The sequence below is a fragment of the Ambystoma mexicanum genome, chromosome 6q (assembly GCF_040938575.1).
Source record: "Ambystoma mexicanum isolate Mex_15411 chromosome 6q, UKY_AmexF1_1, whole genome shotgun sequence".
NCBI classification, from domain to species: Eukaryota; Metazoa; Chordata; class Amphibia; order Caudata; family Ambystomatidae; genus Ambystoma; species Ambystoma mexicanum.
This window is the reverse complement of record NC_090937.1, coordinates 1566062862-1566088710: the sequence shown is the minus strand read 5'-3', so window position 1 is coordinate 1566088710 and position 25849 is coordinate 1566062862. Positions and strand designations below refer to the sequence as shown.

At 44.9% G+C, this 25849-nt stretch overlaps 1 protein-coding gene across 6 annotated transcripts in view; it reads right to left on the bottom strand.

Annotated features, from left to right (window-relative positions):
* The window catches only part of LOC138516848 (zinc finger protein 638-like), a 1099812-nt gene that overhangs the window by 568187 nt on the left and 505776 nt on the right, over positions 1–25849 (bottom strand). Inside the window, exon 11 of one of the 6 annotated variants that reach the window (XM_069632283.1) lies at positions 10413–10825. The exons of the other annotated variants lie outside the window; for them this stretch is intronic. Within the exon in view, the coding sequence (XP_069488384.1) occupies positions 10651–10825 (175 nt within the window). The 3' untranslated portion in view covers positions 10413–10650. Of the gene's footprint in view, positions 1–10412; positions 10826–25849 lie in introns of those variants that run through there. 6 annotated transcript variants of the gene reach the window in all.

The following is a 25849-nucleotide window of genomic DNA, read 5'->3' as shown; positions in this document are numbered from 1 at the left end:
AAGATGACTCTGGACCTGGAATGCAGGAGCCGACTCGGTGAGCGTCCTGCTGCTGCTGCAGAATAACGCGGAGCACGTGTTTTCCATCGGGCGTGGTTTAAATAGCAGAGAAGTGCTTCCAGTGTGTGTTCTTCCACCGGTTCCACCCAGGTAAGAAAAGAGTTCCTGAATGGAGGGAATAGTTCCTCCAAGCCCTGATGGCTGGGGACTTCAACCAGACTGGATTGTTCTGGGTAAATATGCAGCATGGTCTGCCTTAGGTAAGTCCACCCAAGCATTATTACACTGTTTATCAATATGAGCCCGGCGCCTATGGCGCCGGGACTGAAACCCTTCATGAGCCTGGCGCCAAAGGCGCCAGGACACGGTGCAAAGGGCCACTGTAGGGGTCTGCTGGGTCCGGAGTAGTGGAAGACAGGTCTGCTTCCGAGGGTGCTGGGCCAGTCCTGGCCCCTCGGGAGTAGCGCCCATGACACCCTATATGCCTCCCAATGTCATGCCTTAGGTTCGAGCTAGGTCTCAAATCATTGAGATCACTGGCAGACTGGAGGATACTTTCTCTTTATAGGCTCATCATCACGCCCTTGAGAGAATTCCCATACGAGGACATTAAATTACATCTGACAGCTCATAAACCCAAGCAGCTGCTCCATTTAGAACAAAAGGCCAGACATTTTGGAAAAAGCAGATACTACCACTGAAAAGTCAATAACCAACCCATTGAAAGTCAAAAAAGAGATCGAAACCAAGGACTGGTTTGTAAGCACTGAAAGTCTGCGCCTGATCAAGCCATGGAACAGCTTTCTGGTGGTGGATAAGAACCTGTGCTCCTTGTTAGGGAGAACTCTCATTTTATGGTTAATTTCCCTTACCTAGTGAGTCCCCCAGCAGCTTTGCTGGATTTCTGGAGTTCTTTTTTCCACTTGGTAAGAGTGTACCCCTTTTCTCCACTCTTAACTGTTTTGCCATGTGTATTTAATCTGTTTTTGTGATTGTGGACTCTGGAGTACACCACTTCAGTAGCCCCCTTCTTCTGTGTGTTACACAGCACCTTCAGTGCAGTGAAACAGGGTTGTCTTTTAGACTTCCCACCGACTGCATTTCTGAGGTGGACTACTGTCCCCAAGAAAAGGGTAAAGTTGCCATTAACTTTACTTAGTCATTTAACCACAGATCCAGTACACCCAATTTTACATGGAGTACTGGAAAGGGTTAATCCTTAGCTCTTTTTATCTGTACCTCCCAGAGCCCTAGTTCGCTCTTTTAACATTTAGACTTGGCTGGTGGCAGTGGTACCTACCCTAACTTTTCTACCACGATTATACCAGAGAAACGTGGTATTGTTTTAGGCTATATTAGCCTCGAACATAAATGCGCTTGACCAAATAGTCTTTCTTTCGGCTCCGGTCGGGTTTATTCACCATTTCTTTTTGTTAAAGTCCTTCTTGTGTTTTACTTTGCGCGGCAAACCAGGTTTGCCTTCTTTGTTCACTGTCTTTTGGCGGGCTTCTGCAGAGAAGCCCCCCTGTTGGTGCCTTGGTGTCTAGGTGGACTGAATGTGAAGGAGGGGTGTAGTCACCCCCTGCACCGGGTATCCTAGGAAACCCAAGTCGCACTTTGCCATGATTGGCTGAGGTGGTTGTCCGGCCTGGACAACCCGCCTGCTGCGTGTTTGACAGCCAGGCTGTGTGAATGGGGGATTTTCGCATAAAAGGCAGGTCTCTTGGTCTAGAAGTCAAGAGTCGCCACTGGAACTACAAGGAACCGAAGGAGATCGACTGCTGCAACTATCAAGTACCGGTGAAGCCCTGCTGCAGTCCTAAGCTATTTACCCTTCAACGACAAGGAGATCCAGTCCAGTCTTCTTCCCTTGAGCCTGGTGGGGATAACCAGCTAGTGTTCTTCAGTCAGAGGAATCCCTTTGTGGTCGAAATCGCTGCACACTGCTGTAGTGGTCCAGATAGCCACCTTAAGAGCCTCTCCTGTTCTTTTAAGGAGCGCACATTTTATTCATCGTTGCTGCTGCCGGCCTCATCCCTGCGTGGTGCAGACCCCTCATCGTGGTCCTTTGTGCCGAAGCTCCAGAATCGTGGGTCTGCAGGAAACTACCAGGAACTGCTGCCTTGGCACCAGCTTCATCGTTTGAGAAAGGTACTGTGTCCAGCTTGAGGAATTTGGGTGAATCCCCATTTCTCTTCCTTAAGGCTTGTCCTTAATCTTCCCTCCTTCTAACTTTGCTTCTGAACATTCACAATATCAAAGTACTCTTGGCTACGTTGAATCGCGAACTAACTGTGTGATCCTCGACAACAGGAACCCGGTTCCACTTGACACTGGCTCCGGCCCTTTGACTCTTGAATTCCGGTCTATGAGTGTTCTTCAATTCTGTCTGCCTAACTAATTTATTGCCTATGATTTTTGCCCCCAACTCTCTCTGGGTATCTCAGGTGCTAAGTGTGTTTTTGCCCCGGTAGCATTTCTGGTCACGGATCCGCATTTATTTAGTTGAACAAACTGTCAAAAAGTGATCGCAATCGTATTAACAGTAACGTGTCTTGTTTCGTAAGACCGGTCCATTCAAACACAGGGTAGTTACCTTGATATATACCGTCAAAGTGAATTGGTTAGTTTTAGTGTATTTTACATGTGGTTTTGAATTTAATAGAAGTGTTGTGTTTATAACAAACAGTTTAAAAATAAATGTACTTAAATTTTTTACCTGAAAAATCGAGTCAGTGTTAGCTTGAGTCACAGTAATTGTGGTCCCTTTGTGTAATCTCTGCTACTGCTCATATACTCTTGAGATAAGCCTGGCTGCTCCGCTACTGCTACCACTTTAACATAGTAGTACAGGCTTGTACCAAAGGTAAAACTTGTATTGCCACCTGTAGTCTTAATTGTGTGTAGTGGTCCCTAAGGGCACTGCACAGGATTCTGCCTACCACTCCTTACCAAATGACTTGGTGAAATTTCCAGATTGGGAAATCAGAGGTAATTTCCTGAGAGCCCGCCTCAATGTCCTTTATAGTGGGGAAATATTGAGTATAAGAGGACAGGGGGACACAGCAATCAAACTATGCAACGTCTGCAAGAATCCAGCCAGGCAGAGTCTGAGGTACCTTTTGATGGAGTGCAAGGGCACGTGGGAAATAAAATTAAATCACTTCTCCAGATTCGTGGAGCGAGAGGAATGGCTTCTCTAAGAAAATGTCTGGAATAATATGATCTCAGGCCAGAATACAGCCATAACAATAGCGGTGATTCAGGCTCTGCTGAGGTGTGGCCAAATAAATGATTGACAATTTTCCAGCAAACATAATGACTCTAGTGGTGACATAGCGATACCCTGTCAGAATGTATAAGAATGCAAAATAGCTCAAGCAATGTGTAAGTAGAAGTGAAAGAAGAAAATAAGTGGGATGACCATGTGACATGTGACTACATTGACATCTTTCTGTCTTATTTAGGTGGCCTTAGGTTTCACTGTATAATCTGCATAACATAGTATGTCATTGAGCAAGGTCAAGTCTTGGCCTTCTTCCTCCTGTTTTTTTCTTTACCTTTCCCTCTTATTTTTCTTTTTTAATATTTTACTATTTTGTTCTTTTTCAAACAGTGAATTCTTAAGATATTGGATGAATTTTATGACAAGAAGCTCTATTTTGTAAAGGTTGTTGTACAACTATAAACAAATAAAAGAAGAAAAAGAAGATTGTGAAGTGTTACATGTTTTACTCTCTTTTGAATAAGGCTTATATGACTGTTAAATAAATTAATACTTGTATAATCAAGAAACCTTGATTGTTAGAGTTTGTTTGAATACTTGTCACTGTGAATCTCTATGTAACCACTCCACTGCTCACATTGACACCCCCTTGAGATAAGCCTGGCTGCTCAGCCACACTACCAACCTGTGTAGTACAGCCTTTTACCAAATGTTGGGTTCCTATTGCCAGCAGGTCAACATTGCTGTAGTCTCCCAAAGGGTACTGCACTCAATCTTGTGCGGGCGTCGCTCAGCAACCGCAGGGGACACAAACAGATCAGCGTTTGCGGGTGTGGCTTCACTGCTACAGACGAGCAGTGTGGAAAACCGGCAGGTATTAGGCGGAACAACCACATTCGCTCCTTCCCTCGCTCTGCAGCTACATGCTTTGCAGTGTCACTCTACCCAATACGGGAAACCCACCCTCCATCGTAATCCGGACCAGAGATTTGGAACTAGGATATCTTGGATTTAAACATATGCAATGGCCAAGACTCCAAGAATTCATATGAGTGACAAGGGAATAGTTTCTTACCTGTAACTCCATTTCTCCAGCATTGGTATCTTTCATGGATTCACATGCTTAGAATATTCCCCGTCGTCAGGCTGGGAATCCCCGGTACATTATATAGACCCTTTCCCGTAGGAAAACTTTTTCGACGCTTATGCGTCCTATCCACCTCGTTTTGTATCATGCGTGCCCGCGCCGTCAGGACGCCAAGATATAAATACAGGACCCGCCCCCGCGCTCCCTCAGATTTCGTCCCCCAAAGTAGTGGGGGAACCAGTTTGCATGGCCAGGGGAGGCAGGCGGGCGCATGTGAATCCATGAAAGATACCAATGCTGGAGAAATGGAGTTACAGGTAAGAAACTATTCCCTTCTCCAGCATTGGATCTTTCATGGATTCACATGCTTAGAATAGATTACATAGCAGTACCATCCCGAAAAGAGGAGGCGTGCATGCAAACTCACATACTTTCCTCACAATGCCAGTTCCCTATGGTTGTATACCCATCGGCAATAGTTAACAGAGAACGAACAATATTCAATCATAATTGCAACCAGATCAAACCCCTCAACCGGGGCTTATCTTATTGGAATAGGTGTCGAAGCACCGCCTGTCCCATCCGAGTATCTTCGGCATGTTGTTGTGACAGGCAGTAATGGCGGGTAAAAGTGTGTGTAGCCGCCCAGGTAGCCGCCATGCAGATGTCCCCCAGAGGGACTCCAGACCACAGCGCCGTCGACGATGCCGCCGCTCTAGTGGAATGAGCTCTTGGGCGTCGCAGAAGAGGCTTCCCAGCCTTGGAATGGCAGTACGAAATGGTAGACGATACCCATCTTGACAGTCCTTGCTTTGAAATGGCTTTGCCTTTAGCACCCAGACCATAGGCCACGAACAATTGCCTCGTTTCCCTGAAAGGTTGCGTGCGATGAAGATAAAACTTGAGCCCTCTTCACGTCTAATGTGTGTAACGTGCGCTCCGCTCCCGAGCATGGCTCTGGAAAAAACGTAGGTAAGACAATAGAGGAATGTTTATGGAACACTGAAGGCGCTTTCGGTATGAACTGTGGGTTAGTGGCAAGGACCACCTTGTCCTTGAAAAATCTTAAGTATGGTGGGTCTACCATTAGAGCTTGGATTTCCGAAATACGTCGGGCTGAAGTGATGGCCACCAGGAAGGCCAATTTCCACGACAAAAACTTTAGAGACGATGATGACATTGGTTCAAAAGGAGGTTTCATAAGAGACGCTAACACCAGATTGAGGCTCCACACCGGAGGAAATCTCTTCTCGGGAGGGAAACTCCTGAACAAACCTTTAAGGAAGTGCTTAATCAGGCGGTCGCTGAATAATGGTGTGGAATGCCGTTGACGCGTAAACCTGGAGATGGCGGCCAGGTGTACTTTTATCGACGACACCGATAAGCCCTTTTGAGCTAAGAACAGCAAGTATGAAGGAGCTGTTCCGGCGTAATCGACTGCGGAACCAAACCTGGTTGATCCACACACCACGGACAGAAACTCCTCCATTTGTACGAGTATGAAGTGTTTGTGGAAGGTGCTCTTGCCGCTTGCAGAATACGACGACACTCCTCCGGAATCGTTAGCCGACCAAATTCGGCGAAGTCAGGAGCCAGGCCGTCAACTTGAGGCTGTCCGGGTCGTGATGCCAAACGGTACCCTCCTGTCGAGACAGAAGGTTGGGGATCTTCCTGAACCTCATTGGCTCCGCCGCCACTATGTGCAGCAGGTCTGAAAACCACACCTGTCTGGCCCAATACGGGGCCACCAGAATCACCCGACATGGGTACTTGAGGATCCATTGCAACGTCCTCCGGATAAGAGGAAATGGAGGGAATGCGTACAGGAATTTGTTCGTCCATGGGAAGGAAAACGCATCCCCCAGTGAGCCCTGCTGAGGCCATCTGCTTGCATACTGCGGGCATTTCCTGTTGTCCTTCGTCGCAAACAGATCGATGGAAGGATGTCCCCACTTCTTGAATACATGTTGTAGTTGCTGGTCGTTCAGCACCCATTCGTGAACTTCGTTCATTTCCCTGCTGAGGGCATCTGCCTCCACATTTCTCACACCTGGCAGGTGGAACGCCAAGATTAGCATGTTGTGTTGCAGGGCCCAATGCCAGATTTTCTGTGCCTCCATCAACAGGGACCTGGAACGTGTTCCTCCTTGTTTCCTCAAGTAAAACATTGTAGTCGTGTTGTCCGTCATGACACGCACCAGAGTCTCTCAGTTGAGGAAGAAAAGATTAGAGCCCACCGCACTGCTCTCAGTTCTAGCAGGTTGATATGCAGGGAGGACTCTTGTAACGACCACCGGCCTTGTACTTGTAACGTCTCCAGATGAGCTCCCCATCCGCTCAGCGATGCATCCGTCACCACCGTCTTCTGGAACTCCGGTTCCACCAGAGGCATTCCTTTCGTTAGATGAGTAGAAACTCTCCACCAGCGGAGTGCTTGTACCAGTTGTTCGTCGATGACCAGTCTGTCGGACCAGCGACCTTGGCTCTGCGTCCAACGGTCCGCTAGAAATTCCTGGCAAGGTCTCATAAACAGACGGTAGTCGTTTATCAACGGAATGCAGGACGACATGGTCCCTAGCAGGGACATGTATTTGCGCACCGACACCCTGGTACCGCATCTCCATTCCGACGCCTTGCTTTGTAGCTTCTGTATTCTTTCACTGGATGGTCTTACAAGGCTTGTGTGCGTATGAAACTCCGCTCCTAGAAAGACCAAGGTCCTCGAAGGCTCTATGGAGGACTTGCTGAAGTTTATCGCGAAGCCCAGTTCCTGTAAGAGGGACATCGTGGCCTCCAGACTGTTTCGTGTTTGTTCCATGGACGAGCCTCTGACCAGCCAGTCGTCTAAATATGGATAGACATGGTGACCGTCCTTCCTTAAATGGGCCGCTATGGGGGCCAAGCACTTGGTGAACGTCCTGGGGGAGGACTTGAGACCGAACGGGAGGACCTTGAACTGAAAATGCTTTCGCCCGACGACGAACCTTAAATATCGCCTGTGTCGTGGACGTATTGGGATATGAAAATATGCGTCCTGAAGATCTAGCGAAGACAGATAATCCATGGGTTGCACTGACCTGATAACCTCCTGGAGCTTTAGCATTTTGAATTTTGAGCTCTTTAGCCATTTGTTGAGTACCCTCAGGTCGAGAATGGGCCTCCATTTTCCATTTGGCTTCTTGACTACGAAGAACCGGGAATAAACCCCTCGTCCTTCCTGTGCCACAGGAACCCGTTCTACTGCTCCTTTTTGTAGCATAAGCGCCACCTCTTGTCTTAGAACCCGAAGGTGGGGCTGGGCCGAAAACACTGGCGGAAGACTTGGAGGCTTGTTTTTGAATTGCAGCGCATGACCCATGCGAACCGTGTCCAGAACCCATCGATCTGTGGTGATGCATTCCCATTGGTCGATATGATGAGAGACTACCACCCCAGGACGTTCCGAAGGCCGTCATTGGTTGTTGGTTTGCTTGTCCTTCGTCGACGAGGGACCCGAGCCTCGTCGTCTGGAGGCTTGATAATCTCTGCCGCTACGTGCCGACTGGGATGCCCGTCTGTAACCATGTGAGGAGTATGAGGGCCTGTTAAATCCACGGTCCCTAGAAGCTCCAAAGCGGGAGTTTCCGGAGGCACCCCTGAAGGGGCGAAAAGAGCGAAAACTTCTACCTGTCTGGAGGGCGCCAAGAGACCTAGCGGTATCCGTGTCTTCCTTCATCCCCTTCAAGGCTTCATCAACCTTGTCTCCAAACAGATGTTCTCCTTCACATGGCATGTCTAGAACTTTGTACTGGACTTCAGGTCTAAAGGTAGTACATTTGAGCCACGCTTGTCGACGAAGTACTACGCCATGATTGATTTGTTTGAACCCCGACTCTGCTAGGTCCACCGCAATATTAATTGCATGGTTCGAGGCCTCCTCACCATCCCGTACTAGTAACATGGCTGCTTTGCGATGTTCTTCCGGCAGGTGTTCTAGGATAGGGGCTATTTTATGCCACATCTCCCTATCGTAACGCGATACAATCGCCAAGGAGTTGGCTGCTCTTACCGTCGTGGCGCCGACTAAGAGCACCTTTTTCCCGAAGGCGTCCTGTCTCCTTGCCTCGCTTTCTGGTGGGGTTGAACATTTTTGCTGTACTCTGGCCTTCCTAGCCGCTGCCGCCGATACCACAGAGTCTGACAGTGGCTGTGATGTTAGACATTTTGGAGTGGACTCCAGAGCTTTAAACTTTTTCTCAATACCCCTTAATAGCCGGTTCCGAGAACGGATGACGCATCGTCTTGAGGCCTTCTTGCCATACATGGTCCAGGATTGGGATGGCAAATACCGATTTCCTCCTTTGACCCATGTGATCAAAAAGAAAACAATCTTTCTTTTGCTCCTCAGGAATTAAGCCGAACTCGGAACACGCTTTCCCCATCATTGCATGGAAGGCTCCCACATCATCCGGAGGAGATGGTTGTGCCTGGCTCCTCGTAGACTCTACCTCTACATCCGAATTCCATGTTGGGTCTCTTGACGGTGACAGGGAGATGTCCGACCCTGAGTCACCTCGTATAGAATCGGACTCCGATAGCTCACCCTCCTCCTGCACTCAAGGACGATGCTTCACCACCTGGGAGGCCGACGGGCTTTTGGTCGTCGTGCGAGCTGCTTGAGCTTGTTCGTCGACGGAAGGTGCAGAAAATATCGACGATGAAGTGCTAGGCTGAGGGATCTGCGTATCCAGACGCTGCAGGAGCTTCTGAAGTGTATTAAGCCCATCCAGAGACAAAACCGTCTGGGGGGTCAGCAACGTCGAGGATAGAGGGACCACACCCCCACTCGCACTCGTCGTCGACGTATTGGAAGGCCGTAGGCCCAAGTCCGACGGCTGCATAACCATGTCACCTTCTCCTTCCACCGACGACCCCGGCAAGGCCGTGTCTTGCAGCAGGACCTCAGGGGGGGCCGGGTCACAAACCTCTGGCTGCCAGGCCATAAATTGAGTCCCCGTCGACGAAGGAATCCCCACCGCTGCTGCCTGAATAGTAATAGGCATCGTCAGCGATACCGGGGTCGACGAGCAAGTCGCCGGCACCGAGCCTTTAGACTTCGTAGCAGATTTCGTTGCCGACTTCCCTGCTGAAGCGTCTCGACTCACGGAAGACCTAGGACGGTCCCCTGAGGAGGATTTTGATGCCGCTTGCCTCTCCGTCTTAGAGGATGAGGAGGACGACTTTTTGTGTGATGAGGAAGACCCAGCATGCTTCCCCGCATGCTTGTCCGCAGGGCATTTTTCGACAGGCCTCACCTTCTTCGAGGGAGGTTCCGACTTGCTCCTGGAGGCCGTGGAGCCAACTTCTGATGCCGGGTAGGCACCCGCTCCGTCGTTAAGCCAGTCGACCAACCTTCTTTTCCGGTCTTTAAGGGTTTTTTGGGAGAAACCCTGGCATATCTCGCATGTATCCGCTGTGTGGTGCGGGTGGAGACAGTAGATACAATCCATGTGGGCATCACCTTCGTAGACTTTTTTGAGTCCACATGTCGCACAAGGACGAAATAAAGCTTTTCCAGACATTTTTTTTTTTTTAAAACGTAAACTTCGCCGAAGCGAAAACACAACCTAACTTCAATTAGCAGTAACCGCGAGGATCCCACTACTTTGAAAGACGGTTGAAATCTGAGGGAGCGCGGGGGCGGGTCCTGTATTTATATCATGGCGTCCTGACGGCACGGGCACGCATAGTACAAAACGAGGTGGATAGGACGCATAAGCATCGAAAAAGTTTTCCTACGGGAAAGGGTCTATATAATGTACCGAGGATTCCCAGCCTGACGACGGGGAATATTCTAAGCATGTGAATCCATGAAAGATCCAATGCTGGAGAACATTGAAAACAAACAAATTTTATAAGGAATAATAGGCACCACGCCATGAGACGGTTTATATCCGAAACGCGTCGGGCATACACATAAAGGAGCCTATTAGAGTCAGACTACAGACTTTGAAAGTTTACAGAAATGTGATTACACCTTTGTGTGACAACACAACCATGTACTTTACCACTGCATTTTAAGTGGATTATTGTTACGTAGTCAGCTGGAGACAAACAAGGTTTTCTTTCACAGCGGTTTATTGCACAACAAATACTGGTCACAGATCAATAATATCAGCCAACTGATGACAATTCTTTTCACCTCATAGGCACAGGCGTTGTGCCTTGCTTTACTTGCAACTTCCGCTGCTGGGCTTAATTAGTTCCAAAATAACAGCCAGGCGATTACAGGCTTTCACCCTTCAAACCTGTCCGCCGGCCATGAAAACGAAATTAACAAATGGCAATAATACACACTTCACCACTCTGAATCCTCCTCCTTCGGCGGCCGTTTCTCTTCCCTGGAATGTCTTGAGCATTGGACCAGGTACGGCGTCAATCTGTGAGCTTTCCGCTTACTACTAGTAAGCCCTCTCGTATTCTTGGCTGGTCTCACTCCACTCGGGTGCGGCGTCTCTCGCCACGCGCTGCTCCTGCAAAATAAGACGCCTCCTGGGTCTCTTGGAGTTGCATTTAACCCTTGTCCGGCCCCTCCCCCGTAATCAGCCCCATGTGTTCTCAGCAACGGTTTTAACACACCTGATTCAGATTTCCCACCTCCTCCCTGCTCCGTCCACTGTGGGCTAACCCTGTACTTTGTTTGTGTTCAGGCAGTTTTAACATAAGGAAACCCGGTTCTCCCTTTCTTTACCCATCGGTGTGCCTCCCCCCTGATGCAGTATTTCGTGGGGAATTCTGGGATCTGTAGTCTGTCTTTTCATTGATGGCCAGCACTTGACGGGCCCCTTCCGCAACCCCTTCCTTTCTCCCAGTATCCAGGGCGGCTGCCACTGCTTCCACCTCACAATTATGTATTAATTTTGAACTGGGAAATCGTGATGTCAATGGTGTATTAGAATTGACGTTCCTCTTCATTTACTATTGTGTTATGTATAATAAAAAATACAGTTGTTTGCAATTTATTGCTAGAAACAAAATGATTATTCAACAAACATATTGAATGTGATTATTTGATTCATGTAATATTAATACTGGTCATGTGGATTTCTTGTCCCAGAATACCTTTTTAAGCGTTACCACAGGATTTCTATCCTCATAAGAGAGCACTAGTGGGTCACCGGTTAGCAATTAACAGGTTTTCTTTCATTACTGCACACAATCTTGCCATACAGAGGAGTTAGCACAAGTCGGAGTCACGCGGGCATAAGTACGGGCATCAGAGTTTGTGCTTGGTAGCGTAGTCATTAGAGAAGTGGAAGGGTTGGATGCAGAGGAGAACCCGAGACATTCTGAACAATTGAGATTAGATTGCAGAATGCTAGCTATTGCGGCCTGATAAGAGGCCGACTTGTGGACATAAGGTGAGGATGTCATAGAACATAGTCAAGTACATAGAAGATAACAGTGCTCATTGTGAAGACTAGAGAAGCCACAAACACAGAAACTGTACCTGGAGTACGGCAGCAAGAGGTTAGGCACAAACTGTGCACAGCTAGCGCTAACCGGCAACAACCAGCCTCTCCAAACGCACCGGGGCTAACGCACCGCTTATGTGATGAAGAGGACTGGTGCTGCCAGGAAGTGTAGTTCCTCTGAACTACATAGCTATAATGTTCGCACAGATCTTTGGACTGGTGCTGCAATAAAGTGCAACATGACTCAAAGTTGTAAAAAGAACACAAATTTGATTCTAGGTACTTTACTTTATTTCATTTATATTGCGCAACCATAAACCCATAGGTGTGAGCGCGCATCCAGGACAAAAAGGTCAAGCATATAGGTAGATCCGGAAGCAGAAGGTAAGACAGAGGATCAAGTGCTGCTACTTGAAAAGGAAGGTTTTTAGGTCTTTCTTGAAGTTGGTCAGATCGACAGAATATCTCAACCGAACTGGTAGGGTGTTCCAGATAGCTGGTGCCGCAAAGGCGAAGGCACCCACTTGTGCTTTTTTGGTTTTGACTTTAGGCTGGTGAATCAAGTTCTGATTGTTGGAGCGAAGATTTCTGCCATTGGGTTTTATTCTTATGTATTCTTGAAGGTAAGTGGGCATAATGCCCTTGAGACATTTAAAGGTAATGACCATGAGTCTAAAGGTAATACGCGCATCCACGGGCAACCAGTGCAACGCGCGACCTGCCTCAGACACATGTGCTCTATAGGCCAGACCCGAGATAACTCTGACCGCTCCATTCTGCACCACCTGCAGGCGACTAATGGTCTTTTTGCTTGCACCTGCTAGGAGGCTGCAGCAATAGTCCAGTTTAGATCCTATGATGGCACGAGCAATGGACTCTGCATTAGGTTGAGAGATAAGTGGTTGCATGTGGGATAGCAGTTTGATATAGTAGGTGGCCGAGGACACAGTACTAGCCACATAGGAATTCATGGTAAGCGATTGGTCCAGCACCACCCCTAGGATCTTTACTTTAGGAAGAGAGGGAAGGAGAGCATCTCCCAGCTGAAAATGTTTATACGCTGGGTCTAGTTTAGACAAAATACTGTCAGAACCCACAACCATGAGTTCCGTCTTTCCTCGGTTTAAGGCGAGATTGTTCAGCATCATCCAGTGTTCGATGATTGTGAATATGCGATTTAGTTCTCTTTCATCCTGATTGTGCTGACCGACCAGTGAGGGGGATGACACATTGCGTGTCATCTGTGTAATTAGAGAATAGAATGCCTTCCTGGGCAAGGTGGGCGAAGAAAGGGGTCATAAAAATATTATATATGCAAGGTGATAAGCTGACTCCTTGTAGCATGCCAAAATGTATCTTAATTGCAGGAGCCTTGGCACCATGGGCACAAACTTTGCTAGATCTATTAGACAGAAAGGAGAGTAGCCAGTTAGTGACGGACTGCGAGCAGTTGGCTACAGACATAAGCCTTTCTGCCAGTATGGCATGATCGACAAGATCGAACGCTGCTGATTGGTCCAAAGAGATGAGGGAGACCTTCTGATTGTCCATTCTTTAGAGCAGTTGTGACTTGAGATCCAATAATGAGGTCTCAGTGCCGAAACCTTGTCTGAACCCTGACTGGAAAGGGTTGAGAATAGGGTGTGAGCTAAGGTGTTGTGCCAGCTGAGTATAGGCAACCCGATCTAGTACCTTTAGCAAGAACGGGGTATTAGTTATTGGCCTATAATTAGTGGGTACTCCTTGATCCAAATTGGGTTTTTTCAATAATGGAGTAACCCAGGCTTGTTTCAGGTCATCTGGAACTGAACAACTTCGAAGAGAAGCATTAACGAATTTACATATCGCTTGTACCAAAGTAGGGGGGCATGTTTTAATAATAGTAGAGGCACATGGATCACCTGTGCAATTAGTTGCTTTGAGTTTGTCGATAATGGAGGCAAGTTCCACCTCTGATATGGGAACAAAGTCAAAGATTGCGATCTGGATCCCTAGTAAAGATGTTATTGGCCGAGTGGGTGCCCTGAGTATCAAGTGCACTTTTTTTGGTAGCTATAGATTCTCGGATGCCATTAAGTTTATTGGTCATGGCATTCTGAATATTGAAGCTCCAGTCATGTTTTATAATCGTTGATACTACAGGTTCTGGGACAGTCTCTTGTTCTTTCAGAATTTTAAATAATTATTTAGAGTTCAAGGTAGCCTGTAGAATTCTGGAGTCCAGATAAGATTTCATAGCTTCAGTAATGGCTCTTTTGTAATTATGAGCGGATACTTTGTAGTTGGATAGTGTTGTAGGGGATGGATTAGTTTTCCAGATGTGGAATAACTTAAGGGAGGCAGCTTTCACAGATTGAAGTTCAGGGGAAAACCAAGGATTGGTAGGTTTCCTTTCATATGATATTTTTTTGACTTTCAAAGGTGTGAGAGAGTCCGCTACCATTTTGAGGTTAGAGCTAATTTTCTTAGAGAGCACAACGATATCGTCTGTCTCAAGGATATGTAAAGCATTGTACGATATGTACGACCACAATATAGGGTAATATTCCACAATCTAATCCTTGAATTATAATGCAGTCCTTACTGTTGGAAATAGAAAAAAGCAGATCAATCAGTTAAAGCAATATCAAAGTTCACAGTTCTAATTCTGCTAAAGAAACAGGCAGCAGCCTGCACCAATATTTCAAACAGTGAAATTAGGTCAGACACGCACCGCAGTCACATACATACACACAATCGTCAGTTCACGTGTATTTACATAATTATTAATGTAACTAAACCCAAATCATTCAACAACTTCCCTAGTTCCATGCTGAAAAATGTTTTGAGACCAGAGGATTATCTGTTACAGAAGTCTTCAGTGTTGAGCCAATGTGTCCTATTTACAAAACGTTTCAGATACCGAACCCTCAATTCTTGAACAGCAGGACATTTAACCCAGATCTGTCGTAATTACTAAATCGGCTTTTCTTTACACAAGGAACATTCCTCCCTTACTTCATCATTTACTCATCATTTGAGCTAATACCCAAGATTTCACCAGTTGCAAATATATTCGGAGAAAACCTTAGTAATTGGTGTCTCCATCTAGTGTCTGCAAATTTCATCAGATAGGATGATAGATTGCTCCTTTGTTTGTCCAAGCAAGAAAATATGTTGTGAGCTTTAGAACTTCACACATTGATTGTCTATTGTGTTGGCCCAGTCTGTTCTCAAAATCGCCACCTTCCCAAATCCAGGATTTGGGACTAGGTTACCTACAGATTTGGTACAGTTATCTAAAATCACCTTTTTTTCTCCAACTTATTGAGGAAAATAATTCTGGCCTTTTGATTCATGGTTTTTACGTCCACATACAGAGAGTTATGTGGGACCTGTATCAGTCGAAAAAGTTGCACCAATTTCCATTCCAGGCTTGTACTGAGCGAGCTCAGCCCAAGTTTGAACCTTAATGTAGCTATTGGTAGTGGCTTGAAGATTTAGAACTTTCCTCCACAGTCTACCTTCCAATAGTGTCCAATTAAATTTCAATGACTAGGATTCCACATTTAAGCCGAATAACAGGGATAGAACTACATTACCCTTAAAGAAATGTATCAAGGGGATTATAAAAAATCTGCAATACCTGCCCTTCAATCTTTTCATCTGACAAGCAAGATTATATATTTTCCCCTTTAGTCTATTTTCTACAGCCAAGACGTTAGCATGCAATACTTAATTGAATCGAAGATACGTTACGTCTTTGGCCAGGTTTATCGGTTGGGCATTAAATGACCAAAGAGCCCCAGGTGATTTTGTTTTGGTACGGCTAGTAAAGCTCAGAATGTTGGATTTGGCTGGGTTAATAATCAGATCATCTTTCTAAGCATATGTTTTCAATGTGATTAGTAACCTTTGCTGTCCCCACAGAGTATAATCCATAAGGACAATATCGTTGCTCTATGCTATCCAACTTAGTTTTTTGATTTCCTACCTTGCGGGTAACGTCTGATGTTCCAGTGCTAAAATCAGATCAGTCAGATAGAGGTTGAAAAGACAAAGGGCAAGAATGCACCCCTGCCTCACACCTCTCTCTGCTCGTATTGGCTTGGTAAGGTTACCTTGCCCAGCTAATCTTACCTGTTTCATGAAGATGAACTATGATTGCAAGCAAGCCGGGGGGGGGGGAATACCCCAAGATCTTAGATTTTCCCCTAATCAACCCCTCTTGATAGTATCGAATGCTTTCGATAGTTCTACCCTATTAGTAAGGGGGGGGAATCGCATGTTCTCAAAGACTGCTTGTGAAGAATGTTTACTATCAAACCATTCAAGGCCGCAGACCAGCCTTTCCTGAAACCTACCTGTGCTAGTATACTATCCCTATTTGCCCAGTGCTCCAGTTCCCTCAAGATGGCACCTGCAAATAGTTTACTGTCCACATCGAGAAGGGCAATCCGACAGTAGTTCACCAGATCTGCCGATCACCCTTCTTGTAGATTGGAATGATTGCATTCTCCAACTTAATGGGCAACACTCTGTGCGGACCACATTCTTAAGCAATGAAAAGAGAACCTGAGACCATAACACTAGGTCTGCTTTAAAAATAACATTCATTAAGCCTGTGGGTCTGGCCGCTCTTGATTTAGAGGAGTTTATTAACTCCCCAATTAATTCTCTGGAAACATTTAGTGACCACGGCCAGCTGTTATAACACTCCAACTCCCTCCGGGTTTCTAGAAAGTCCTTTAAAATGGGTTGACCATACCGTTTGTCACAAAACTGCCTTGTAATTGGGCCCGAGACCCCCTAATTATATACTAAGCACAGAAGTTACAAGCATTTTTTGAAACCTCCAACATTATTTTCCTGCCTGTGTTTCAGAAAACAAAACTGGCTCCAGTCAAATGTCTATACTCTGACATTAAGGTCTTCTTGTCCCTGTTAAACTCATGATTTGATGCTGCCCCCTTTTAAGAGAACTAATATTTTTCCTTAGCTCCCTTTTTCAAATACAAGTCTCAAGGTCGGATGCATATTTATGAATAGGGTTATTTTTGTTCCCATGCCACAAGGGTTTATCCTGCTCCCAAATGAAATCTAAGAATGTATAGGGTAACACCTAGTTGCTCAGCTGTCATTAGTGTCAGTCTCACTCCGATGTTTTAACTTTGATAATCTGTTATCTCCCTTATTCAACTGTAGGCCATGGCAAATACTATTAACGGCCCTTAATACTGCCATAGAGAATTAGCTGTTACCATATTATGGTCGCTATTTTCCATAGATCAAAGGTTCATACAAGTGCAGTAGTCCTACATATTTCTAGATAAAATTAGTCTTTGATTGATGTAGGCTGTCAATTTTTCCATGTTGGCACCGGGGGTCGATCTCTCTCATTGCTCCCAATACTAAATGCCATACCCTTGTTGGGGAGGAGCGAGAGCTTTGGCTAGCTGTTATGATGTAAGTAAGTTAAAACAAGTTCATAAAAATGTATTACCAGATCCTAATTAAGCATTGAGCTGCACTACGAGCTCATTAAGTTCTAAGAATGTTATTCTAAGAATGTTGAGGGGTTACAGTTCAGACTGCAGGGAGAGAGCCATGTTGGCACTCGGCTCTCATAGGCCGCTGTCGCTGTAATGAAATAAATTACTGTTTCTTCATCACTGCTGCCTGGAGCCCTTATTTACTCACTAGCGCCTTCCTGCACCCATCAATCGCTTTACAAAGAGGCAAGACTTCTCTAAGCACTATATCGCTGAGAAAGCTTTTTTCATGCAGAAAATAATCACACACAGGCATGCCCAGTAACTAAATAAAGATAGGTAGTATTTAAAATATAAGGTGCAAATAACCATTATTTGAATACACGTGTAAATGTTATTCTGTGTAGTTTTAAAATCAAATCTCAAAGCAGGCTCTCTGCCAGAAGGAATGCAGCCTGTGCTAAAAATAGACTACATGCATTGCGTGGGGCCTGGCTAGCTAGAAGAAAGCACGAGGTAACTCAGCAACTGTTCCTGTCCATCACAAGCCAATGGAGACTAAGATTCAGCACGACATACAGAGTACTATGAGAAAACAGTTTTTTTTTTTTTTTTTTTTTATAAATTACAGGACCAGATCAAATAATTATTGAGTTGAGAGAATGGCGGGAAGATGTGTTTATGTATGAATGTTTATAACATAGCAAATTATGCTAAACAAGAGTGACAATGTATTCCTGCAGAGGCAGCATTATGTTAAAGTAGTCTGTCCCAAGCCATGCCAGAAGGAAGTTCAGCTGCATCCCTTGAAAGGCAAGTAGGACAATTTTGGATGAGCTCTGCTGGTATCCAGTAACCAAGTCAAGAGTATTTAAGCCCCAGGCCCAGCACCAGTCTTCCGGACCTGGGAGTCAGCCAAGGAAGGCAGAATGCTGGCCAGAATGGCAGAGTCCTCTACCATTCACCCCAATCCTCATCTTTCTAAAGATTAAAATTTGTTATCTCTTACAAGATAGACTCATGACCTTAATTCCCTAGACAGGTGTATTTAATCTGGTGTGTGCGTGATCAGGAGGTACCCCAACGTATTTAAGGGAAACAAGTATGGCCTAGCGTTTACCCTCAAAAAGGTAAATCATTTTCCCTCGTTTTAACAGGCTGTTGGATTTGTGCGCAGAGATGATTTAGTTTGAAGCTAATGTGATTACAAATCCACGATACTCAACTGACCCAGGGAAAAAGATCTCCAGTAAAAAAAAAAACAGATATTTTCCAAGAATGTTATCGAACTGGAACACAGTGTTCCAATATAGATTTTTATCATATTATTCAGTGTGTCTCTGACTTGATGTTGTAATTTTGCTGCATGAATTTCTTGGTAATTGCTGTGAAATATTTCAAATTTTACTAAGAATGAATTTCTTGTGGCAATCAAAAGTCCCCCTGAAGGACCACCACAATTTTAATGGGTTGCTTTTGCCAAACTATTGAGAATCCATCTAATTTTACCTCAATTTTCATTCAGGTTTCTTGCAACAAAACAAGGTCATATTTTCAGAATATTTCTCCACTTGTTGACGGGTTGGTAAAGCTTGTGTACCCCCTCGTATTCCAGCTTAGCAAACTGATTTCATCATTTGCTTAAGTGATACATTGCTCTCCGCCAGTTTCTGGAATGCCTGGGAGAGGATGTCAGGCAAGGACTACATTTTATTTTTAGGATCAAACAGACCACAACTTGAATTTACTTAACCCCTCCCAGTCTTGAGCTCGTTTACATCCTAGGATTAGTGGTCTGGTCATAGCTGACCTTACTGCTCCCTCTATTGGAACCAACATTTATTACAACCTTTCTTTTTTCCTACGGTATGCTGTTCGAAATTGTGTGACCTAGATTTTGGAATTCAGTATGCGCCGCCAACAAGGTGTTTACTCGCAATCTAGTTTTTAAACTGATTTCCACAATATTCATACATTCGTCATTTGCAAAATGTATATTTTCAATGAGTTGACAGAAGGTATACATATGGAATATCCTTTGTAAATATGCAAACATGCCTGTCTGTTCAGCACCGCCTGTTGGTCTCCCGGTGCTAATTGGTCTAAACAGACTCTTGGGTGAGCAAAAGGTGCATCATTACTCTCCTTTTCAGACCAACTGGATCACTCCACCCTCTTTTAAAAAAAATAATTTCCCCTTTGTCTTGAGGAAGCTGACATTCCAGGAAGCAGTTAATTTGATAAGAAATGTTGAGTGTTTCCTACATTTTCAAATGGCCTGGGCAGGCAATCTTCCAAAATGGTAGCGTTGGCTGCCGTTTGCAAAGAGTTACATCTTTTTCCACTGTTGGTACCTTCGTTGACATTTTGCCACATTCAAAAATGGGTTCCCATCTTTCTGGAACTGGTTTCTTCACTGTTATAATAGGACCTTGACATTGCAGGTCTACTCAAGACTGATTGAATGGTTTCAACAACGATTATGTTCTCTTCCCTTCTCTCTGCATCAAATCATGTTTGATGGTTCACATCCACCATGGTGGTTTTCATTGTGGAGTCCCTCCCATTCCAGTCACCTGCCTCCAGTGTTTCATTGAGTGTTTTTGTTTGAGGTTGTCGCTTGATAATTCTAATGAGCTTTTATCACAAGACCTAGTTTGTGTGACACTGAGAATGGATAGGGTTAGAGCCCATCATTTACTTGACATGATTTTGTTCAATTAAATGATCGTCTGCAAGAACACTGCAATCAGAGATCCTCAGCCAGATCAATATTTTTAGGAATTTTCTCATCTGTTACTTCACCCGTTTATTTGTTTTCCCATTCTCTCTTTTTGAATTTGGTTTTATTGTTTCAGACCTATTTTACTCTTGCTTATATTGTATGTTATTTTCATTAAAAATCTCCTGAAGCAACTATGGTCACCATCATTGTTGGGGTATGGTCTTTTGTAGGTATTCTCTCTTGTGGATCCAACTCAGGCTGATCGGCCGCTGATGTCAAATGAATCACTGAACTCTCAGAGCAGCTACTAACCCTTAGAGATGGATTTGCAGATAGTTGTGTATGCTTGTCCCCATTGAGAGCCTTGAAATCTTGAAATCTGCTCTGTTGCTTTCAAGAGTTTCTTTACTTTTTCATCCACTTCCTCCAGAGAGGAAACTACCTTTTTGTGGGACTGAACTACTTCACTTCTTTTGACCCAAGAGTCTTAAATCAAGCAATCCGATTTTTACTTCGCTGAGTTGCAATCTATTAGCAGACAGTTTGGTTTGAACATTTTTATAAACACTCATGAGTGAGTTTAAGACCATGTTTAATGTGGAAATGAATGTGCTGTCAGTTTTATACATTTCACAAAGGGTTTCATGTAGTCCATGATGAGGCACTAAACCAGGGAAAGAGATCAAACTCACTGACAGGTGTCCAACCAACATAGATGCAATTTCTTCAGAGTTCATAATCGGAGCATCATTATTGCTAATTTGTACTTTGGCAATTTCTATCTATTGCTGATTGATAATTTACTTCCATCTTCCATATCTGTTGCTTCCATCAGTATGCTTACATCACTCTGTGGCATTGTGACTCAACCTGTAGATGTTTATTATTGGTTCCTAGCTTTTGGAGGAAATCTTTCAAATTTCTTTGATTCTGGTAACGTTCTTTCGATTGGATGTTCCTCCGACGTATTCCTCATCTTTGACACTTGTTGTCTAGCTTCAGCTGCTTCGTAAGGGAGTAGTTTCTTACCTGTAACACCATTTTTCCATCTTTGGTCGTCAGGCTGGGAAACCTAAGTAACTTTAACCTAGCATTTTCCTATGGAAAACTTTGACACCTTAGTGTTCTATCGATGGCCTTTTTGGGTGCTACTCAATAGGACGTTCGGTATAAATAGCCCCGCCCCCACGGCTTCCCTTCAGATTTTAACCTCCAAAGAAGAAGAAACCTGAATCATGGTTTGCCTGCAGGCGGAGGCCGGCGGGCGCATGTGAATCCATGAAAGATACCAACGCTGGAGAAATGGAGTTACAGGTAAGAAACTACTCCCTTCTCCAGCATTGGATCTTTCATGGATTCACATGCTATGAATAGATTACATAGCAGTACGACCAACCCCTGGAGGTGCATGACAGGCAAACCAGCCCCTTACCCCCAGGCATGAACAGAATGAATAACATCCAACACCCTGCATGATAACAGAACCAGCAAGTGATAGAGAAACACAAACCCTGGAAGCTGAAGGGCTTACTTTATTGAAACAGGCGCTGCAGGACTGCCAGTCCCACCTGTACATCTTCCACATGTTGCTGACCCAGACAATAGTGTTTGGTGAAGGTATACAACACCGCCCAAGAAGCCGCCTAGCAAATGTGAATGAGCAGCATTCCAGCCCAGAGCGCCGCAGACGACGCTGTGGACTTGTAGAATGGGCTTTAGGATTGCCCCTCAACGGCTTGCCAGCCTTTTCGTGGCAAAATAAATTGAGGACGAGACCCAACGGCAAAGTCCTTGCTTGGAAATGGATTGTCCCCTGCTGGAGGGACCAAAGACCACAAACAGCTGTTTCGACTGCCGGAAGTCCCGAGTACGGGCCAGATAAAACTTCAGCGTCCTCTTAACAACCAGAGAATGCAGGGCTCTTTCCGCCGGCGTGGTCGCTTTAGCGAAGAACGAGGGAAAGGCAATCATAGCGTGTTTGTGAAACTCCGAAGGCACTTTTGGTATGAAGTGCGGATTAGTAGACAGGAGAACCTTGTCCCTCATAAATCGCAGGTACGGTGGGTCAATAAAGTTCCAAAATCCTCCTGGCAGATGTGATTGCCACTAGAAACGCGACTTGCCACGAGAGGAACTTCAGGGACGCCATCGACATGGGCTCAAACGGCAGTTTCATGAGAGCAGTGAGAACCACACAGACTCCATTTCAGAGCAAACCTCTTCTCCGGGGTAAATGTCTGAAAAAGTCCTTTCAGAAAATGCTTAACCAATCTGTCACTAAACAGAGGAGTAGTATGGCTCCGTCTGGTAAATCTAGAAATATCCGCTAAATGCACCTTCACTGAACACAAAGCCAGACCCCCATGCACCAGATGCAGCAGGTATGGTAGAACCTGGGCCGGTGTAACCTCCAATGTACGCACTCCCGGCTGCTGTTCACACCAGGCACAGAATCTTGCCAATTTTCTGGCCCTTGCCGCCTCCAGGATTCAACAGCATGTGAAATACCTAAATGACCAAACTAAGAGTGGTCAGGAGCCAGGCAACCAAGTTGAAAGATGCTGGATTGTGATGCCACACTCTCCATTCGTCCTGCGATAGCAGATCCTGTTCCGCCCCCAGACGACGCGGCTCTTCCATCGCTAGATGAAGGAGATCTGAGAACGTTAAGAGTAGTGTAGAGGAGCACATCTTTCTTATATTGGCTTTCTCGACTTGGTACATAAATTTCAAATCAATTCCTTAGGATTTTTAGGTGCTAGCAGTCAGATTCTGGGCTACAGAATCTAATATACATAGAACAATTTTGGGATCACTTTAGAAAAAATGACCTTGCAAAAATGAATACTGTGTTTACTTGTGGTTTTACACCAGTTTTAATTATTTAAACAAAGTTTTTTTTGGTAGTAACTAATGTACCCCATTAATTTTCTAATTTCTTCAATGTTCAAAACATAGATTATTGCACACTTTTAGCATTACTTCATGCTTGGCAGTATATCAAAGTAATGGATACTTGAAACATTTCCATATGAATCAATTCAAACCACAAAGTTTAACATTTTCTTCCTCCGTGGGTACATTTCCTATTGTTTTAAGAGAAACTTTAGTCCATATATCAAACTTGTAACTGGCTAGCTAGCCAATAGTCCTTTTGTTTGAGGGTTTCTCTAATGCACTACGCATTTCGGTCTCTGAATGCCCTTCATTAGGTGCGGATCAGAACCTTGTTTCAATGATTTTAGATTCTGAAAGTTAAAAATAACATTTCTGTTCAGTTCCTTAGTCATTGTTTGTTCAGCAAATATCATAATTACTCTTGTCATTTTTTATCAGTATACATTTTGAACCACAAATACCTTTAATTCTTTATCTTCTTAAAAACATCATAAAAGTGTCAGTGTTGCTTTTTTGCAATTGAATCTGGCTCTATGATTGTTCTTCCTTAAAGCACCGGAGGATGTTTTGGTCTGTGAAAAAAATGAAAAATGTTTTTTTTTTTAGGATGTCTGACTTTATTGTGTGGGGACTTTGTACTGGGAACAGTTGCTAGATAATAGCGCTGTGTCCCAGTCAGAAAACCCTAGTTAACTGATTCTGGAATATATTGCATTTTACTGTGTTCATGCGGTTAGCGCTGCTCACCTCTGTCTAGTCTCCCGGGGTAGCTTGGTTTCCTTTCACCAATCTGTCTGTCGTCCTAGCCTCCAGTCTGATGATGTTTTTCTCACTCCTTATTATGTTCGTCCTTTCGTGGCAGCTCCTGGCAGCGGAGGATGGATTCTTCGTATCGCCCGGATTTGCAAATCGCGTTCCTGTGGTTTTGTTGGTTGTGATGGCAACCGTGTTCTAATTAGTCCTTTCTCTCTTTCCATGTAGACACAGATGGTTATTTGTATGGATTTTGCTGCACACCATCTTGTATAAACTACTGATGACAAGTTACTGTGTTGAATGGCACTGATTCTTACTCCTAGTGCGTTTCTGTTACTGACTCATGATATTTGTCAAGTTATTTATGAAATTGTCCACTTCATTCATCTGTTGATGTGTTTACGGAATTTCGTAAACCAACTATTTCGAGTGGCGGTCATTATTCAATTGACTTGTACTTGCTCGTGGTCTGTATTAGCCGCACATGCCCCGGTGTATTAAATGGGCTCCATCTTAAAGCGCTCATGCTGTGGTTAGTGAAGTGTGCATTTCAACAGTCATAAGCCGTATTGAAGTAATTTGTTCAAACTTCTTTATGTGTTATAAAAAACAGCTTAGGTGTCTTGACTTGACACGTCGTGAAGAATATATGGGCCTCTGTCCCCAGGTTTCACAGAGAGAGAGAGAAAATTACTCCCTATGCGAGCCTTGAGGCCACAGGTGGTTGTTTCGCAGGATCAGACGCCGCCGAGGACCCCAGAGCTGTTGGAATGAATTCAGATATTAGCACAAACAAGCACAGTACTGCCAACAATGTAACTGTTATTGAACAAGGGCTTACCCAAGGGTGATTGAAAGGTACCAGGAACTCTGAGGCTGTGGTGCAGGGAAGCGTGAGCAATCCATAAAGCCAGGCGCCAGAAAACTCAGCGCTGGCTACACACCTGATGATTCTTGGATGTATTTGTGACACTGTGGTACTCGTGGACTAATTGGAGGCACACTAGCAATTCAAGGAATCTCGAAGACAGTAGAGCAATTGACAAAGCAGAGAAGGGTAATCCAAACAATCTGTTAACCCTTAGCCAAAAATCCAAAAGTCTGTAAATCCGAGCAGAAACCAAAACCACAAATCCAAGGAGCAAGAATAACCAGTCCATAATCCGTAAGCTCGAGGTCTGTTTCCAAATGAATCCAAAACGTGAATCGAAAACGACAAACAGTGTCGTGAAACAGCTGTGAAGTGGCGAGTGAATCAAAGTGCGCGGCTTTTATCTCTGCCGACTCCCGATCACGTGGGCAGAGCTCAAGGCACGTGACCGGGAAGTCGGCCCGGAACCATGAAGTGGTTGCTGCCGACTGCTCCTGCTCCAGCCCGCTCGCTCGCAATCTCCATGGCAGTTGCCACTGGAAACGAGGGAACAAATAATATCGCCCTCCGACAGAGCCTTGGAGCTGATGACGCTTCCCTCGCACCACAGGTAGCGTGACCTTATGAAGGGCTGACTGCGACTTGGGGAGTCCAGCTGTGTTATGTGTCAGGGAGTCCCCGGGGTATGAGTGTTATGTAAAGCGGTGTGCCTGAGGGTAATCTTCGTTCAGCGCATGACATTAGGTCCCAATCAGCGTTCATACCGTTCGGCTGCATGGAATTCAATTTTTCAATCCAGTTTGTTTCTTTCTGTAGCAGCATCTTGTTAAGCTTTCCCCCTCTCCTTGCTACTTTTATTTGTTCAAAAATAATAAACCTTATTTGGGCAATGTTGTGTCTCTCTTTTTTGTAGTGTTGAGTTACTGGAGATTTGATGGCGCCTGTTCTTATGTTGGACTTATGTTCTGACCATCTTGTTTTCACTTTCCTTGTTGTCATTCCCACATAATATAGACCGCAGGGGCATCTTATGCTATATATTACATTCTTGGAGTCGCATGTAGACGTGTGATGGAGATTTATTTTGTACCCTTTGTGAGGATGAGTGATGGTGTTGCCTGTAATTAGGTTATTGCAATTATGGCACAGTGTTATTCCTTTCCAGTTTACCCGAGTGTCTTTCAGCTGAGAAATCTGCCTTGACCAAATGTTCTCCAATTTACTTTTATTGTATGCAAAAAGTGGGGGTTCTGGAAAGTGTCTTTTCATCACAGGATCAAGTGTGAGAGTTGTCCAGTTCTTCTTGATGATTTTCTTTATTTTAGGACTCAGTTGGGAGTAAGTGGTAACATATACCAGTT